The following is a 19,533-nucleotide window of genomic DNA, read 5'->3' on the forward strand; positions in this document are numbered from 1 at the left end:
GACTCAACAGCCTACACAAGGCATTTTTTTTTTTGAGAGGGTTGGGGCTAGGCTTAGGCTTGAGAGAGTCTAAGAGCCCCAGTGCCAGGAGCATTGGCACTGGGAAAGCCATGCCAAGGCCATCCCAGTGGGGGTCCAGCATTGCTGCTCCTCCTTTCTGCTCTGAACCACCACCACTGGTGATGGGCTTAGCCTGAGGACAGTCTCTGGGTTGAGGTGAGACTGCTGTGAGTGTTGCTTGAGCGATCCAGGGAATGTGGAGCTGGGAATTCCAGGCAATGGTCGAACCAATGCCTTAGGTCTGTTTAGTTTGTGCCTGTGAGAACTGGGATTTGGGCTGGAAAGGTGTTGTTGGGAACAAAGGATGGAGTAAATCTGTGCAGTGAAGGACTGAGGAGCAGGGAAAGGGAATATTTATGAACTATATTAATATTTCACCCAAATAGGGAGGGCAGTGATGTCCATCAGAACTGCTTCAGTTATGGGTCAGAGAGAAAGAAGGGAAACTACTTTTTATTTTCTTGCCATTTTTTCCAGACAGAAATGGGACATCATCTTGCCCCTCCCCAAAGCTCTCCAGGCACATGGAAGTAGCTCAGTGCAGGCCCAGTTCTCTGAGAGACAACAACATTTGAGAGGTTTAAGTGTTACTATCAACTCTAATGTCTCTTGATTGCAAAGATTCAGTCCTACAGACCCAGACTGACAAGACAAAAAAGGAATTTCTACATATGGGGTTTATCCAAAGAAACACTTCAGCTTCCCTGCTTTCAGAGCCCAGCTCCAGGCTGCAGTTTCTTGTTCTGTGCATGTGTTTGCAGTTGCTGAGCACCAGCACCCCTCGCAAAGGGCTCATTTCTGCTGTGAGTCACCAGGTGCCACCAGCGAGTCATTTCACTCACTGCTCATGTGCCCGCCGCTCGGATTCCACCCACAGAATTCAACACATCCCAAGATTGCTCCCTGACAAAAGCTGCCAGGACAGAGAGGACCTGGGGACCTTCACCTCCCCAGGCCAGCCTGTCACCTGCACCTGAGACCCTGGGGCTACGTGCTTTCCTTCCTATGGAAAAGAGCTCTCAGTGCTGCCATTATTTCTCTGGATCCTATTGCCGGAATTTTGATTCCACCTCCAAAATTGCATATATCCAAGGACTGCTCCCACACAAGAGATGTGGTGCTGGGGAAGAGATAGAAGTGCCCTGAAATGGAGGGGAACTCTCTGATTTAAGCCCTTAAAATGATGAAGAAGGGTGAGTTTCCTTCAATTTAGCCCCTTAAAATGAGGGAAAAGGAGGGGTCTACCTTCACTTAAATCAGCCCTCATGCTGTCACATACAGTGCTTCCTCAATATCTCATTATCTTCTGAACAAAACTGTACTGTCAGCATGTATTCTTTATCATTCTTCTAAGTGATAACAGGTTGTAGTTCCTCCAGCAAAATTAAAGCATAGAACTTCTGCCAATGACCCCATGGCCTTGAGCTTTGAAGCAGAAATGCTTGTAAAACAATAAACATCTACCCCCCCCTTTCAGAAAAACTTGACTGTTAATGTGAAGGAGTTGCAGTGACTATCTCCCCTTCTATCTTTTCCTGGATTGGAGATGACCTCTGAAATGGAGCATTTCATTCAATTTGTTTTGCTTCAGTAATTTACAACAAACCTTTGAACAGCAAGAATCTTGTTTATTTCTGGACACTCATTTCCATTAAAGGTTTTTCCCAGCCTAGCATGAGGACTACCACAATCAGCTATCCTGAATCATCTGGACAAAATATGAAATTCATTGGTTTAAATGTTTCCTTCTTCATTCTTTCCACTCTCACTGCTTTTTGGAATGCAGGTAAGTCATTTTCAAACATTTTGCTGCTTTTAACTGCAAACTTTTTTGACTTCTCTACTTCAGAATACACATCTTGGTAAGAAATTGTTGATACCATCTTTACAAGCTCAAGCAAAGGCACACAGGCTAGCTTTTACCTGCATGGTTTCATTTTCATTCCCTTCCTCTATAATTTCCAACAGGTCAGTGGATCTCTTCTGTAAGCAAACAGACAATCTGTAGCTTCCCACACTGAACAAGTGTTTTTCCTTCCCTTCTTTGCATTTTCTTGTGCTTGTTCTTTCGCCCACCTTGATCCCTGCCTTTCATTTTGCTTCTGTCCTCCCAAATAATCAATACTCCCTTAGTTACTTTTTCATAATTGTTTCCAGTTTTGCAAGATCCTTGTCCAAATTTAGAATTTCTGATACTTCTTAGATCATCTCAGCATTGCGTGGTATTCTTGATATAGTTCCCAAGCAGTGTTACCCTTGCAAGATTCCACTTCCCAACAGGTCCTCAGTGCTCCCTGCTCTCTCTTCATCTCACTTAACTCCCCCTTAACTGTTTGTGAAATCCAGCTATTCTTGACAGTGTTACTGTAATGTCTGTCTTTTTTTCACTGTTTTATTTGTTGGGTAGTTTCCCATGTGATATCCAGTAATTACTGACAGTCTGTAAGCCACGAGCCTACCCACCCTGTCTGTGTACCCAGGGCTGCTAACATCTTCATGGTTAAGGACAGACTCAAATTAAATGCACAAAACAAAGACATTTCAGTAGCTCGTAATAAACTTGTGTTGGAGCCCATTTCACTGCTGATGTTAAGTTTCCAAGAGCACTTGCCTTCTGTTCTTACTGATTCCCATGTAGGGTTAATGGTGAGGGACCCCTGTTCTGGTATGTTTAAGACTTATTCTCAAAAATAAATCTAATCAGTGACACCCACTGAGGGGCTGCTCTGGAGATTTATCTGTCTATTACATGTAAAAATACCCATGGAATTAATGAAATTATATACTGTCTGGGAGGTAAATAAGTATATTTTGCCATTCAAAAATGGAGCAACCTTAATATGCAGGTGATTACAACCTTTACCAAAATACATTCCTAAACTAACATACCCAGACTATTTTATTTACTTACAGCAGTCCTTTGGATGATGTACTTGTGCTTCAGAGAACATCTAGAAGAGTTTAATAACATTCCTGACTGTTTTTTTCTTCCTTTAACAAGGAGCTCAAGACTCTTGTGCACACCAATGTGGGGAGCTGCTTGGTACCTGTTCTTGCCAGGTGACATGCCAGTCCTTGGGGATATGCTGTCCTGATTATAAAGAATTTTGTCTTCAAATTTCTCCATACTCAGGATCTCTTTTGGGAGGCAAAGACTTTTTGATTAACAACACAGCATTTGATGCCTCTTCTGTGGTAAAATGCAGGTGGGCCATGATTTTATATTCCTCTGCCAAAGGGAGGCACAACTTTATAATCTCACTCTCCAAAAATAGGCAATTAGCACAAAACAAGACCAGTCTATACAGGAGTGAAAACTTTGTAAAGTTGTTAGAATCCTGAAACATACAAAAGTTCTGATCACTCTCATCCTCAAAGATACCTGTTGGCTGTATTTCTACACAGGATTGTTTCTTTTAGGTGGAGTTATTGTGTGGCACAATCATGACTCTGCTCATTCTTCCCTTAACATATTAAAATAGTGACTTTTTGAAAAGAGTTTCCTTTCAGGGCACTTGATTGTCAGTATTTCTTTAGCATTTCCCTTTGTGGGAAAGAAGTATTTATTTCTTAATCTGAATGAGAAAAAAGCAAGACAGAAATGTAGGTAGGATACCTGATGTTTTTCCTGTAAGAGAATGCTGTGGATCCTAAATGTGTCAGCCTGCATCACACCTAGGTGCACGTGGCACATGCAATACATACAGTACACTGAATTTTGATGACCCAGATGTTGTGCTATTATTTCCACAGGAGGTTCTGAGTGAAATTTTGGATTCCTTCTCATCTGGCTAGCAGTACCTGAAAAGGTTTTCAATTCTTTATTTGGAAAACCTTTGACCAAGGCATTCATTCTGTAAAACACAACTTTGGACTTCAAAGTACCTGCAGAGTTACATAATTCTAGCCAAAGCAAATTCCAGTGTAGACAAGCAAAGGTATTATTTCCTGGCAGGCCCCAGCTCCCTCTGATACTTGGAGTGGAGATGCAGTCCCCATATATCACTCTTGAAGAGTCACAGGTGGGGTTATACCCTAGGACTCTGGGCAAGAGCCCCAACTGGATTCAAATGGTTAAATAACAAGCAGTGCCTTCTGAGTTAACCTTTGCAATAGAAATTCTAGAACAGCAAGAAATCACTTTCGTTGCCCTCATTGGACTTAAGAGGAAAAAAAAAAAACCCAGAAATTTGCAATAACTGTATCATGGTCATTGTTAGCCACCCTGTAATCCTACTAATGCTATAACGTTATCTTCCTCTTCCTGTTGCCCCTTTGTTGCTAATTTGTCTTGTCTCCCTCCCCCAGCAATTAAATAGGAAATTGAAGGTTTGTGGATTGCTGTATATTTGTGCAGTTCACAGAATTCACATTGATGTAATGAGCAGATTTTTCCAGTTTGTATTCCCTGCTACAAGCAAAATAGGCCCAGACTTGAAAAGATCCACACATGACCCAAGATTGTATTTGAAGCACATTCAAAATTTTCCTTCTATCTATGGTGACACTGAAAAGTGTTTTCAACATCTACAGGTTCAAGAAGAAAATCATAACCAGTGGCTATATTGACAAGGATGGAAAAGCCCACTGCATCTCCCCATTGCTTTATGAGACTGGTTTCATCCCTTTTGAAGTTTCTACAGATGATGGGTTAACATTTCCCTACTCTGGAACTTGGTTATCAGGTTACTTATATCTACAGCATCCTCTTCTCCCTGTATTCTTCCTCCATGCATGCAAGATTGTATGTCTTTTCTTATTGATCAGTTTTATTCTTCCTTATCAGGCCTCAGAAAAGAAAGTCTCACTGGCCTCATGTTAATTTATCTTTTGAGAGATGAATTTTCACAGCAATTGAGTAGCAGCAGCTGCATTAACTGATAAAAAATCCTGCTTAAAAATGATGACCAAAATCCTGCTTAAAAATGTTCACCAAAACAGTTCCCACTTCATCCCTACTTCTATCCCTTTTTGTCCCCTCTTCAAATAATTGCATTGTGGTTTTGCAATCTAAGGACTGCAAGTATTAGTAAGGGTTGCGTTTTCTCAGCTTCAGCTTATTCTTTTCATGTCATGCATCCTGTGCTGTGTAAAATATACCCAGGGGAAATCCTGCTAAATCTTAAATAGTATAGTAGCACTTTTTCAAGACTATGCAAAGCCAAAATGTCATTAGCCCTCTTTTTCTGCTCTGCAATGCAGTACATCACAGCAAAGTTTCAGGTGAAGAAAAATGCACATTGGTAAATGAGACAAAATGGCAATACTATGGCACCCCCAACACTGGTGGAAACTTAACGCTTACCTGGACACACCAGACACTTGCAGCCACCCAGGTCAATATAGAAGTCTGGGGATACCAGGAAACAGGTAAAGTGACCCTTTTCCTACAAGAATTTATCACACACATAACCTCTGTGCAGAGCTCTGCACAGCTTATGATCACTTTCACTGAGACCTGCAAGTGTAAATAACTGATGACAACAATGTCAGCTTTTCCTCTTTATTTACATATGGGTGCAGACATCTAATTTCAATCTTGTGGCAATTGTTCTTTTCCAGCATGCAAAACCCTTTTCTTCCTCTATCTGGCAGGTGACAGCTATTCAGAAAACTGGATGGCTGAATGGAAATACCTTTATACTTTGGCAAGAGAAATCCCCAATACAGGGAAATATTCTTTCATTCCTGTACCTGCCAAAGGAAATTACAGTACATGGGACTATGGAATTTTGAGAATTATACCCAACAACTATTCTGATGGGCAGAGGCAAGTGCATCACAACTAATTATAATAATATCTACCTTATAAGCTGTTGTCTCCTTTTACATTTCAAAACTGAGACTCAGGCGCCATTTCATGTGAAAAGACGGGGAGAAAACTGGAAGGTCAAAAGTGAGAAAAGCTTTTGACATAAAGACAGTTTACTAAGTAAAGAGGAGCATGGAGGAAGGATCATGAAGTCTCCCACTAGCAGACTGATGCACAGTTAGTCACCCAGTAAGGGCTGCTTTGGAAAAACACCCCTGCAGTTGTACTGATGAACACGCTGTTCTAGGGCATGGGATATCCTCTGGTCACTTTGGGTTGGCTGTCACAGCTGTGCTCCCTCCTGACCTTCTCCCTGGGGCCAGCATGAGACACAGAGAAGATTTTGACAGCAGGAGATAAAACACTGGTGTGTTATCAGCACTCTTTTGGTCACAAATCTAAAACGTGGCTGCTATGAAGAAAATTACTCCAGCCAAACTCATGCTCTCACCAGACTAGGATCTGCTGATTCTTTTGTTTAGTCACAACTGTGGAGGAGTCCCTAAATGTGGAATTCAGTCACTGCAGCCACAGGCCTTCCTCTTCTATTTTGTATGCAGGCTTTTGCATTCCTTCAAATTTTATGCCCATTTTCTTTTATTTCATTGCATATTTCCCCATGATTTTTGGTGAACTACCCCTGTAAGTGGTCCATGGATATTCCTTCATAATTCTTCCATATCTGCAGATTTGATGTAGATGGTGTAGACTCTGTGAGTATATTAATGCCAACTCTTCAGTGTTACAACATATTGCTAATATGTCATCACCTTTTGAACATTTAGGAGTTGCTACCCAGAAAAGGATAACCTTTTCTAGAGGCGTTTTTATTACACTTCATATATGATATTTTTTTTCATGGGGAAAAGCAGAGTGGCTTTGGAACATTTCAAGGATTCTGAATGGTTTCTGTAGCCATTAGTCCTGATATTACTGGGGTGTAGTTGTTGAGTTTAGTTAAAGAATTCAAATATTCTTCATTCTGGCCTAAATAAAATTACAATGTCGAAAGGCATGAATACAAAACCTTCCTCTAAAAGGATCTAGGTAAGCCAGAATCATGATTACTAAAATAAATTCTGATTATTGCATACTTGCTTCATGCTTTCCTGTCACCTCCTGAATTTGGAAAATTTGATATGCCATAACTTTTTGAAGGAAAAAGAAAGCAGTGGGCTTTGCAGTGAAATAACTTGAAAGTCAAAAGATGTTTTTAATTATAATTAGCAATTGAGCCACAGTGATACTGTCAAAATAGCGCTTGTTCAGCCATGAGATCTATTTTTTGGGTTTTCTTCCAGCAACATTCCATCAATCTGGAGCTCAGACCATGCACTGGCTTGGCACCTTGAGAAAGACTTCAGAAATGACCCAAATGCATGGGCAACTGCAAAATGTATTGAATGGGACAGAAAGGAAGAGTTGCTGCCAAACTTCATGGAAGAAATTATAGACTGCCCTTGCACCTTGGCACAGGCAAGAGCTGACACTGGCAGGTTCCATGTAAGTTATTAATTGATCCCTCTGGCTTATTACAATTCCAGGTGGAAGCTTAAGGAGTGCCAAACTCCACACACACCTCTGTTTGCTCTCTAAATGACATTACATGGAAATTAAGTTACTTTTAGATTTGCCCAAGTAGCATATCAAATGGCAGAAGTAAATACAGCTTATCTCGGTAGTATGAATAAAAGTGCCTATAGAATAGGAGATGGAAATGACATTCAAACAAAGAATCAAAACAGTAGTTCTAATAGCAGACTGAAAACACTCTGTGGAGTTGGGAGCAGCGATGACTTCTTTGAGATCCTACAAGATGACAGTCTGTGTTTGAAGGTGATATCCCATGCTGTGACAAACTATTTCTGCCTAGTTTATCACACTTTGCTGCAAACCCTTCTGCCTTGTACTTCAGAGCTCAAGCCCAGAGCTGTAATCCATTATTTCCTTTATCCTGCTTCCTTCCTCCTTCTCAGCTTCAGTGTTATCAAGGAACTGACTAAAGCTGAGAAATCATTTGTCATTCAGTCTATACTTTCACTTACACTGGTGATCTGAGGACCCGGTGAGAGTGAGTTCCTCTCCTATTTATGATACCAAATGGTGGCATGTGTTTATGCATTAAAAAAAAAAAAAAAAAAAAAAAAAAAAAAAAAAAAAAAAAAAAGTTAGGCAAACATTGTTACTATTCTGGTTATGAAGCTGCAAACATGATGTGTAAAAGAAGATAAATAATAGATCTACTGCTTCTGCCTAGGAACATAAGATAAACACTTACTCTGTTGTGCCTGTGTTTGTTGTACACTTACATTTGAATCCCTATCTGGCTGCATTTGTTCTTCAAGGTCTGTTGTAACAGACTGCAAAATGTTCAGGTCAGATTTGTTACTCCAGACTCTTCAGTATTAAATTCAACATTTTTCCTATCATTCCACACTGTTCAACACAACCTTAACCAGTTCATGTCAACTTTACACACATGTCAGATACAAAGGGTGGGAACAGAATGTAAAAACAGAAAGGACAACGAGGAAAGAACCCATTAAGTGTGAACATTGATCTTTTTCAGACAGATTATGGCTGTGACATTGAAAAGGGGAGCGTGTGTACTTATCATCCTGGTGCTGTGCATTGTGTAAGAGCCATTCAAGCCAGGTAAAGAACATTTTTTAAGCTGCAATTTTTGATTAATTCTTTCACCTCAGAGACAGCAGCATCAAGAAGTCAGGGGTGAAATCTAACTGGACATCAGATAAAGCTTGGCAAACTAAATATTTATCTGTATCCATAAAAATCAGTAAGCAACCCCTAAATAGAAACGGACCCCACAGAGCTAAATGATGATTTTCTTGCTGCTTTTCTCAATCAGTCCCAAGTATGGGGCTGGACAGCAGTGCTGCTATGGCTCCACGGGAACCCAAATCCTCACGCACGACTCCACCGGAGGCAGCACACCTGATCGAGGACACGACTGGGGTTCACCACCTTTCTTGAAGCCTCCCCGGATACCTGGCTTTTCCCATTGGCTTTATGATGTTATCAGCTTCTATTACTGCTGCCTGTGGGCTGATAATTGCGACGTCTATATGAAAAGGCGGCCCTCTAGTGACTGCAGGACGTACCGCCCGCCCCGAGCTGGTAAGGGCTTCCAAATTTCCTTTATGGAGTGTAGATTTTTGATACAGTGTTGGCTTTTAGAATATTTGTATAAGTGCATACATGAGTTGACAATGGTGAGGGTACGATGTCCTGTGGAAAAACTCTATGGAAGGTTTCTATTGCACCACCACTTCGAAAATCTGTCTGTTGTTTTTTAATTGTGCTGCAAGATTTTCTGCTGTTGAGCATCTCACTCACCCCTGGAACCTAAATAGCCAAAGCACAGTAGTCAATGTCCACGACTTTATATGATCAGTGTGGACTTCTTCAGAAAAAAAGGTGGTTAGAGATGGTTAATGACTGGTAGGAAGTCACTAGAAAAGCTGTCATGATGAGAAATATGCACATCAAATAAGAAAGTTTTACAACTTAGAATGTGTCTGGTTTCCTCCCACTTGCTTTTAACTCAGTCTTCAAGCCTTGCCAAACCTCTGTTGTCACCACATTTTGCCTTCTATGCTGCTGAGATGATGAGGCGTCCAGTAGGATTTGGCCTCCCATAAAGAAGTGCAAAGAGGCAGCAGTTTGCATCAGAAAAAAAAAGAGAAAACTGTAGAGGGCATTGCATTAAGTAGTTAGGGGTCATGAATGAGTGGTCTGGCTGCTTAAAGAAACCCCATCAAAAGTATTGGCAGAAGCAGAGTTTGAATTTGTGAAAATACAACTTTACAACTTGATGGCAAAGTGCATTGAATTAGTTGCTACACAGATTAAAGCATACAAAAGAAGATAAATTAGAAGCAACTTGGAGCAATTTACATGGAAGTGGGAAATGCAAAAGGGGATAAAGGATATGGATGCAAAGATGAGGCAATCACCCTGTATTCATGTCCAAATCTCCCCATCTATAGCATGTGACACAGACTTCTAGCCTCTTTTCTTTCTCATGAACTTGAGGAGTAACAGGTTGTGATTTTTGCTTGTTCTAATTCTCTTTTTGCTTTTAAAAATAGCATCTGCTTTTGGGGATCCCCATTTCCTTACATTTGATGGTCTGAACTTCACCTTCAATGGCCTAGGAGAATACACATTGGTGGAGTCTGATCTCACATCCCTGAGAGTGCAAGGGAGGACACAGCAGGCACACTTTTCCAATGGTAAGTCAGTAAGAGAGGAAGCAGAGCTTCTGAACTTCTGAGATTTGCAGAATTGAGATTTGATATTTGCTTGATTTGCACTTTGCAACAATCCTCCTGTTGTCTCTAGTCTTCTTTTTTTAAATTGCTAGTTTTATTGGGTGTGATAATGGAAGTGTAAGATTTTCTATTGTGTTTTAAGAGCTCAAAAAAAAAAAATCTTATTTCTCTCCATGCCCATTCTCATCAATAAGGAACCATAAGGCCAGTTCTAGAAATCAGTAAATAGGCAGAGCTGCCAGCTGATGCATTTTGATAGCATTGTTGGTTTTTTCTTCTTTGGAAGGAACTGGGGCTCAGGGGACAGGCTTGTCTGCAGTGGCCATGCAGGAGAACAACTCTGATGTGATTGAAGTGCGCTACTCGGAGGATTTGCATCTGGAGGTCCTCTTGAACCAGAGGGTTCTCAGCTTCTCTGAACAAACTTGGATGGACTTGAAAGGTTAGTTACACATATCAGCCCTTGTAAGCAATTCCATTCTGATGGAGCCCATGGACAGTTAAAAGTGTCTCTAGGTGCATGCATTTCAACTCTTTTCAGCATCCTTTGGTGAAGTGTTTTAACAGGTGGCTTCAACGTCTATGGTATTTATGTTCTTTTTCACTTGTTTATAGAACAATGGGTTTCCTCCTCATGAAGTGGACAGTGAATGGAATTAAAAACTCTGTCCTCTACATTCTGCTTTGAGCTTACTGCATCTAATGCAATGAAGCCTACCAAATAAAATGAAATATAGTGAAATATAACTAAAATATATACAAAACTACAACTGAATTTTACATTTACCTATTGAGAGCTCTCTCAATAGGTCAGATATTGTTCCTCTATTCTTCTGCCAAAAAGACTATCAAAAGTTGACTTTTTGCCCAACAGGGCTGTGATAGTTTAATTAGTCGTAATGATAATTTGACTAATACTTATCATACATCACTTCAGTTTTAACAGTAATCCCCCTATTCAGCAGAGGAAAATTTCTGTGGCTAGCAATTATTACTCCTCACATGGCTGAAGAGCAGATGGAGGGCTACACTGACAAGGAGCTGCAGAAGAAGAGATGCAGGGAGGAAAAAAAATGGAAGGGACATTGAGGGGGCCTGGAGAAGAAGATGTATTAGGGAGGGGTTTACAAGACAAGGGAGGAGGAGGGAAAAACTGTGACTCCTGGAGTGGTGCTTCCAGCTCACAGCCACTCTCTGATGTGAACATCTCATATATTTAAGCTTCTGGGCTGGGACATTGGCAGGAGGCATCTTATATCAACAGTGGACCTTTCTTTGCTTCCACTCCCTAGTAGCCATCTAATCAAATTGTAGTGTGAAGGTGTGGCTTCTCTTTAAATGATTCTCAGAGTCCAGCTCAGAGTGGAAAGGAGGAAAAGCTGTATGAAAAATGGTTAAAACTGATGATTTTGACTGATGCTAAAACACAACAATTTTTTTCACTATGGATAATTAGCTATTTTGTCCTCTTCCTCTCATTATTGCAGGTCTCTTTCTCTATTCTACACCTGATCAGAACATCACAGTGATGTTCTCTTCTGGGTCTGGAGTGGAAATAAGGGGAAGTGGAGGATTTCTGACCCTGACAATTCTGCTCCCAGAGAAGTTTATGAATCACACATGGGGTCTCTTTGGGGTAATGAATGGCAATCCAGAGGATGACTACACCTTCAAGAATAAAACCACCATGTCAGTTCATGCAAGTCCCCAGCAGGTGTTTGAGTTTGGAGCTAGCTGTAAGTAATTTCTCTGGTCTATTATTACATTTTCTTTACAAATTCAACACAACTCATGATTTAAGGACTCGGGAATGAAATCTGTGCCAAGCAACCAGTACTGGGGGAAGAGAAGGGAGTAAGAGAAATATGTCCTCCTCTATCCACTTGGGGAGTGAAAACAGAACCATGATGGAGTGTTCAGCACTTTGTTCCATCAGGAGTCAGACCTCGTATTTCACAGCTTACACTTTCAGAATACCATCTACTATGGTCAGCTGAACACAGCTTCAGCAGACTGCAGTGTTACAGAGGTACAGCAAAAGCCAGGGCCAGCTATCTTTTCCCAGAATTTTGGCAATGTTTTCATCATGGGCCATGCTGACAATTTAAGAAATCATTTATTAACTCACAATTTAGTAATTGTCTCTTTAAAGAAGAGGGTGTGGGGGGATGTGTGTAAAAGAATGGATTTTATCATTTAATGAGTGATTAAGATGTTCTATCTAACCTGCAGCATTAGATTGGTCAGCATTCCTTCTGACATCAGGTTAGAAGATGGGCTAGAAACATAATGTAAAATTCCCTCTGGCTACCAGTTGATCTCTGTAGTAAGCACAGTGTAACCATACTCCAGGGTTCAGATCATACCAAAAAGTCTCACTGCTTCAGCCTCAGGAAGTTTCTGATATAGCAGAACGAAAAAAGGGCAGGACCATGATGGATTTAGAGGCACAGTCTCAGGATCTGTGCTGCTTGCAATGGTTGTTTTAGGTAGCTCTGTCTGTTGTCACCATTTGCTAGGAGGCACATAAAACCATCTTTATGTAAAATCATAGCTAAACAAGTATTTGAATATAATTTTAAGAAAAGGGTCAAACAGCAAGTTAAATGAACACCAACCCTGGTGCTAAGTTAAGATGTTGCATATGAAAAGGAAAATAATCTCAAGCTAGAAGGATGCTATAGGGCTTCCTATATCTCTTCCAGCTCTAGCTACATTTCTGTAGATAAACACAGATTAGTAGCAGAAGGTGGTCTTTGTTGGCAATGTTACATGTGAATCTCTCTTTCTGTCTCTATCTCCCAAGGGGCTATTAAAAATGGAACCTCTCTCTTTACTTATGACACGGAGTTCTTACTGGACAGTTTCTTTTATGGGGACAAGCACAATGCTTCTTTTCTGCCCGTGTTCTCCCCTCATGAAGACCCTGCTGATCCCCTGCTAGAAGAGATGGTCTCACGCTGTGGCTCTGACCCATTCTGCAGATTCGACGTCCTGACAACAAGAAGCCTCCAAGTGGGAAGTTCCACAAGACTTTCCCATCAGAATCACAAGCTGCTGGTAGAACATCTAGAGCCAGGTGATACAACATTCCATGAAACATCATTACAGAATAACAGGATATTCTGAGTTGGAAGGGACCCATTGGGATCATCAAGTCCAAATCATAAGTGAATGGCCCATAGGGAACATCATTACATTTATTTCTACAGGGCATCTAAAGGGTTAACACTGTTTGAGGAGGCTTTACTTAACTGTAAGCTCATGCACTTATAAATAATCTGATTATGGGGAATCATCTTCATACCAGGAAATCTCTGTCCTAATAGAATACTTAGGCAAACTTAAAATAAATTTCTTTCCATTTCTTCCACTATAACACCACAGTGTAGAAAGTTTATTTTATGTGCATGAAGCTGTCATCCTTAATTTTAAAATAATTTATTCCTCTATTTTAAAAAAATTTTAAATGTAGCAGGAAGTACTGTCTTTCAGATAGCCTAAAAATCTTTAATTTTCCATGAGTTGCCACTAAAATGCTGTTTGAATCATTGTAATGGAGATTTTTCTGGTCTAAATTCTAAATATTCTAACCAGATATCTCTTTTATTAGTGATTTCTTGTGGCTGGCTGGATCACCCAACCAATGGAAGTAAGAATGCTACTAACTACCTGCTGGGCTCAACCATCAGTTTCACCTGCAATGAGGGCTTTGAACTCACAGGGTCACAGGAAAGAACTTGCCAAGTGTCAGGAGTCTGGTCAGGAGACACACCCCAGTGCAGCCCAGTAACAGGTCTGTTGCCTTTTAGATATCACATATTGTCACTAAAAAATCATTATCAAGAACAAGGCAATCTCAGTATACCGTGATGGCCCTTGGCAAAAGAAACTTTTCTTCTTTGGTAAAACATTGGACATGAGATGTCTGAATTTCTAGAAACACTATTATTCAAATCTAAATAACAGGTGACTTATGGTGTTTTTGTGCATTTTGGTGGAGGTTTTAAAGTTTTTGTTTTATCAATGGGTACAGGTACCTGCAGGGTGGGTGAAAAAAGGATGGAGCCAGGATTTATTCAGTGGTGCCCAGGGACAAGACCAGAGGTCACAGGCATGCTCTGAAACACAGCAGTCTCCCTCTGAACACCAGAAACCCCTTTTTTACAGTGATTATGATTGAGCACTGGCACAGCTTGCCCAGAGAAGTTCCAGAGTCTCTCCCTCCCTGGAGATATTCAAAAGTTGTCAGGTCATGGTCCTGGGCAACTCATTCTGGGTGGTCCTGCTTGAACAGAGGAGTTGGACAAAATTACCTCCAGAGGTCCCATCCCACCACAACTGTTCTGTGATTCTGTGATTTGAGAGCAGAAATAGTCCCCACTTGTTGAACCCTTCCACTCTTTTTTTCGAAAAGATTATGTTATCTCAAAACATAATTCTACTATTTTATAGCAGTAAAAGTTTTGTGAATGATTTAGTATAAATAACATAGATTTATTACCCCTCTTGTGTTACTACTAACAGATTATCAGTTAGCCTGGGATTGTTGGATTTAGTAGCAATTTAGTAGCATAAGCTGTCTCTATGATTTACAGAAAATGGCCCAAAATGTTCTTTTTATTCATTCACCACATACACTCCAAATGTCCTCAAGATGGCAATATTTCAAAGCACCAGGATGGTGCAAGGCCAGATGGCATGTTGAAGCACTTTCAATGCTGAGTTAATAGCTCCCAAAAGCACTCATCAAATAATTCATACTAACAGATTCTCTATTCTAAGACCCTTCCAAAGAAATGTGGAAAGGGCACTTCACATCAGCAACAAATTCCTGCCATGCTGGCACATTTCATCAGCCTCTGCTGCCTGTACCAATTGCTTGTACATTTCCAATGCAGTTCTGAACTTAGTAATATTTTAAGATGAACTGCAGTGAGTTTGGGCAGCAGAAAAATTCCCAAAGGCCAGATCTTAAACAGGCAATGGCAAAACTTTCTGCCAAGCTGCAAGCTAAGAATATTTTTCCACTGCTGCCATCAACCACATACATACTGGATAAGAGCCAGTCAGTCTCAATAAGCAAAACAGATGCTGACATTTACACTAGCAAAAGGGGGACAGAAAGGCAGCCCTGTGAGAAGAGAGGAAAGGAGCTGGAAGATATGCAGTGATTGATTGCATTCAGAATGATGGAGACATGACACAGCTCTGTGGAGGAGCAAACAAAACCCACAATGTTTTCCAATGCTTTCCTGAAAGGTGACAAGGAAAAACAAGGTGTGAAAGAATTTGATTGATCTTATTGCAACTAAGATCTTCCTTACTATTTGATATTTGGTGTTCTAGTTAATGTGCAATGTGAACCAAAACTGATGGTTTTTATTAGCTGCAAGGAAGTTGGAGTATGGCAATGCCATCCACAGCAGCAGGATACTGACAATACCAACAACTGACAATACCAATACTGCAACACAGTATAAAATACAAATTTCTCCATTATTTTTTTCTTACTGCTGTGCCCTACTAGTGGCATTTATATCTAGCCTTGTTTCTTCTTCTTCCCAAAGGTGTTCTGCTAGATGTCAGTGTTTGTCTGAGAAGGCTATTTTATTGACAGGCCCAGGTTTCTACTGAGAAGAGAGGCAATACAGTTCAAAGTTCCTTTCACTTATATCTAAACTTCTCATATTTTTATACCATGCACAACTAGTACTTGCTTTCCACTAAATACATTTCTGCCTCTGATCCAAGACATAGTTGAAATCCAGAGCCAGTTTTTCTTGTCTTCTCTATTTGGCTATTTTCTCTATTCTCCATCCCCCAAGCCTTCTCTTCTACAGAAAAGGTCCTTGTGTTGTCAAAATCTGTTGTTTCTGAGGTCAGTTTTCTTTATTGTTTTTCTCTTTACCAGCAGCATGCTGCTGTTTTACCAACACCCATTTTATCAAGTCCTGTGATAAAGACCTTCTTGACACCAGGAAAATGCTGACAAAATTAATGGACAGCCTTTCCTAATTTCTGGGTGCCTGGATGGGTGACCACTGACCTAGTCACTGTGATCAACAGTCACTTTTTTACTTTGAAAGTGAACTATTAAACACACACTTTGTCAAATAATTTCTTTCATGCTGCTCAGGAGCACAGGGCCCAGCCCTCTGTTATTCTAAGCTTACAGGTGTATTTCTTTACAGTGCTGTGTTCATGATGCTGCAGTTTTGTGGCACATCAGATTCAAGCTCTGTCTTGCAAATCATCAAGGTTGCTATATGCCTTTTCAAAAGAGATTTTTTTTAAATAAAGGCATGGGAACCAGGAAAATTGGATAGGAAAAGAGGTGGAAACAAGAAAACGTAATGCCAGTTATTTTAGAAAATCCGTTTAGGTATTTTGAAACCTCAAATCTAAATTATGTTGTTGGGTCTGCATATTGTTGTTTTTGAGTTTTGCTTCCTTGGACTAAAGTTTCCATGGAAATCCTCTGCTAATAATTATTTTGCTATGCTTCTAATTACAATCCCACTGCAAGTATTGCCAGTACCACAGCAAGCTCTCTTCACGGAATATCACAAAGAGGAAGAACAAAGAAGCCATCCAACAAAAGCAGGAAGGAGGTTCTAGTAAAATCAGATGTAATATCCAGCTAAAAATCATAATATAGTGGCAACATATGTACATACAGTCTTTTGGAGACAGACAATACGGTGATATTAAGGGCAATCTAGTTTTGTTTGTCTTTTGGGTTACTTTCTCCTTTTCCCCCCCTCCTCTATTCACTTTTAGATTTCCTTTTCCAGTCTCAGGCTCTGTGTAAATGCTGTTCATTTTGAAAAGCTGTCAGAAATCTCATTAGTCTTCTGTGTTTTTTTTCTAAAGACAAAGATTTCACAACAGAGGCAAATCACTACCGGACTAACCACTTTAGCCAGTGGTGGGTTCTCATCACTCAGCAGAGACTGGGTGCCTCCCTATGAAGGATGTGTAAGCCAAACATTGGGTTTTGAGCCTTGCTCAGAAGTTACTGGATGATGGACCAATGCTTGTGAAACAGTTTATGTATCCCATTTCTTTCCTTAAACTTCACTATAAATCAAATCAGCAGCTGGATAATCTGTTCTAGGATCACAGAAGTGTCTGTTGTGTCACTCTGCCATCACTGAGTGCTAGGCTGTGGTTTGGGCAGGTGTGACAAAGTGATGGAAGGAAGGGCTGACAAAAATGCAGCCCCGATGTGTTAAGGCTCAGATACAAAATGCAGGAGTCATTGTTTCTCCCAGGCAGTTCACTCCACATGCTGCATCTCCTAACTTTTACAAATATTCTTATGTGTCATGCTAATCTGCCACTGCTTAGTAGAATAAGAAAACAAAATGATAATTTTTACTCAAAATTTGTTTCATAGCTGGTTTCTTTCTCTCTTTCAGGTGTCCTTGTAAGGCAGTCACAGAATCAAGTTCACACTATTCCTGTTTCAGTGTGTTCAAACTCTCTAATGCAGTTTACTGTACCCACACCAGAGCAGTCACTTCTCTTTTATGTAAATTATTAAGCAGCAAAGGCAGTTTCAAAATTTAATGCCAAAATAGGGGTACTATTTAAAGTAATCAAACCATATGGAATAAGGATTGAAAACCATTTCAGTTGGGATTGACAGTTCCACATCAATATTGCACATTCAAAATGTTGACTATATGTTAACCACTAGCCACCCTTTGTGTTATAAAGCTTTTGCAGCCACCTGCCCTAACAGTCAAATGTAGGAATTCTGTGAGTTCCTAATCTTTCAGAGAATCTGAAAAGGTAAAAGGTTGGAAGGGACCTGTGACATCATTTAGTCCAATCCCCCTGCCAAGGGAGGCAGCTCCACAGATAAAGAGAACAGAAAAATTAACACTATATGTACAATTTCAAAAAATGGTCATGTGACTGCATTCAAACAGATATGAAGAAATGGATATCAAAGTCTTCATGGTTTTTTTTTTTTTTTTGTGGTTGGTCTCTGTTTTTCAGTTATCAAACAAGTAATTGTTATTGGCAGTATATTTGGAATAGTCGGCCTTGCAGTCTTGGGACGTCTGGGTTATTTATGCAGAAAGGAGAGGTAAGCCTTAACTGAACTGAAAACACAAATGAACCTCCTAAAGAAATAGCAACTGCTATGACTTTTTAAATAATAATTTAATAATGACCACTGGCAACAAACTTCCAGTGTGCTACAGGTTAAAAAAAAGTGCAAATGATGTATAAACACTTATCAATTGCATGTGCAACTGATTGGTGGAGAAAGAGGGCAGCATAGTAAATGAAAATGGTTTTGCCTAGGAATAGTGGTGGATTGAAATGGAGATATGGTTGATTTTCTGTACTTTGTTAGCAACTGTTACAAATTTTTAAGCCTTCTCTGTTCCAGCGTCCACAGGTAATAGAATGCCAGATAAAATGGAATCAAAATTGAGTGAACAGAAACAAAATGGGGTTACAGCCCTTGGAAAGAAGATTGTATGTGTGAGGAAGAACTAAATACTTCTGAACTTGTCACCAAAAAACAACAACAAAAAAAGCCAGCACCAAGCTAACAGAACACTACTATTGTTTTTCAGTATTCTATCAGCTTAAAAATGCTACATTCACTAGGAATTCAGCTCAAAGAAATAAGAAAGTGGCATAGTATGCTGTGATATTAAAATCTATGTGTAAAGCCATGCTACTATATGAAGACCATTTTTTGCTTTCTATATGTGTCACAAAGTCTAAAAGAAATGTAAGCACATTTTCCCCCTCAAAATCAACCTTACAGCTTTATATGGTAGGAGGTTTCTGTATGCTAAAAGTGAGATTCATCCACACTGTGAATTGATACAATAGTTAAGGCCTACAAACTGTATTTTGATTGTTCCCCCTTAGAATAGCAAATTGTTCTCTCCCTGTATGGGTTGCTATTTGATTACACAGCAGTGTTGTAAAGGGAGTACAAGGATGTACCTTGTACAAAGGATGTTTGCCCTATTTCTTTTCCTGACAAAGCAACTTTTAAAATGTTTTTTTTAACTCTTAGTATGGGGGTATTTTTCATGTTGGTTGCTTCTTTGTATCATTACTAAAATGTCTCACAGGCCAGGTAAGAACTTCGTAGAAGTTTAGACGATTGCTTGACATTACCACCTTGACACTTTGGTATCTTCAGGTAGATGAAAGAAAACAAACAAACAAACAAAAAACCCAAACGAAACAAACCACAAACCCTATCTTCCGGCACGTGCATTTTCAGAACGCGAGGATGCTCCTTTCGGCTGGGGACCGGTTTGTGTCCTTCGCTCTGGGCGTGTGTTGCGCTCTAGGCGTGGGTGTCCCCTCACGTCCCCGTGT

The 19,533-nt window shown here is 40.1% G+C and overlaps 1 protein-coding gene across 1 annotated transcript; it reads left to right on the forward strand.

The window, feature by feature from the left end:
- Window positions 1-943: 943 nt before the first annotated feature.
- SUSD2 (sushi domain containing 2) lies at window positions 944-18,869 on the forward strand. The gene is made up of 15 exons (XM_077787205.1): window positions 944-1,846; window positions 3,062-3,266; window positions 4,594-4,745; window positions 5,263-5,430; window positions 5,656-5,830; window positions 7,174-7,375; window positions 8,442-8,527; window positions 8,742-9,010; window positions 9,985-10,128; window positions 10,454-10,609; window positions 11,655-11,903; window positions 12,974-13,246; window positions 13,781-13,963; window positions 18,178-18,268; window positions 18,578-18,869. Exons 1-15 carry the CDS (start codon window positions 1,735-1,737, stop codon window positions 18,588-18,590), a joined length of 2,478 nt encoding a protein of 825 aa, XP_077643331.1. The 5' UTR covers window positions 944-1,734; the 3' UTR covers window positions 18,591-18,869.
- Window positions 18,870-19,533: the final 664 nt, after the last annotated feature.

The sequence above is a fragment of the Lonchura striata genome, chromosome 18 (assembly GCF_046129695.1).
Source record: "Lonchura striata isolate bLonStr1 chromosome 18, bLonStr1.mat, whole genome shotgun sequence".
Lineage (NCBI taxonomy): Eukaryota > Metazoa > Chordata > Aves > Passeriformes > Estrildidae > Lonchura > Lonchura striata.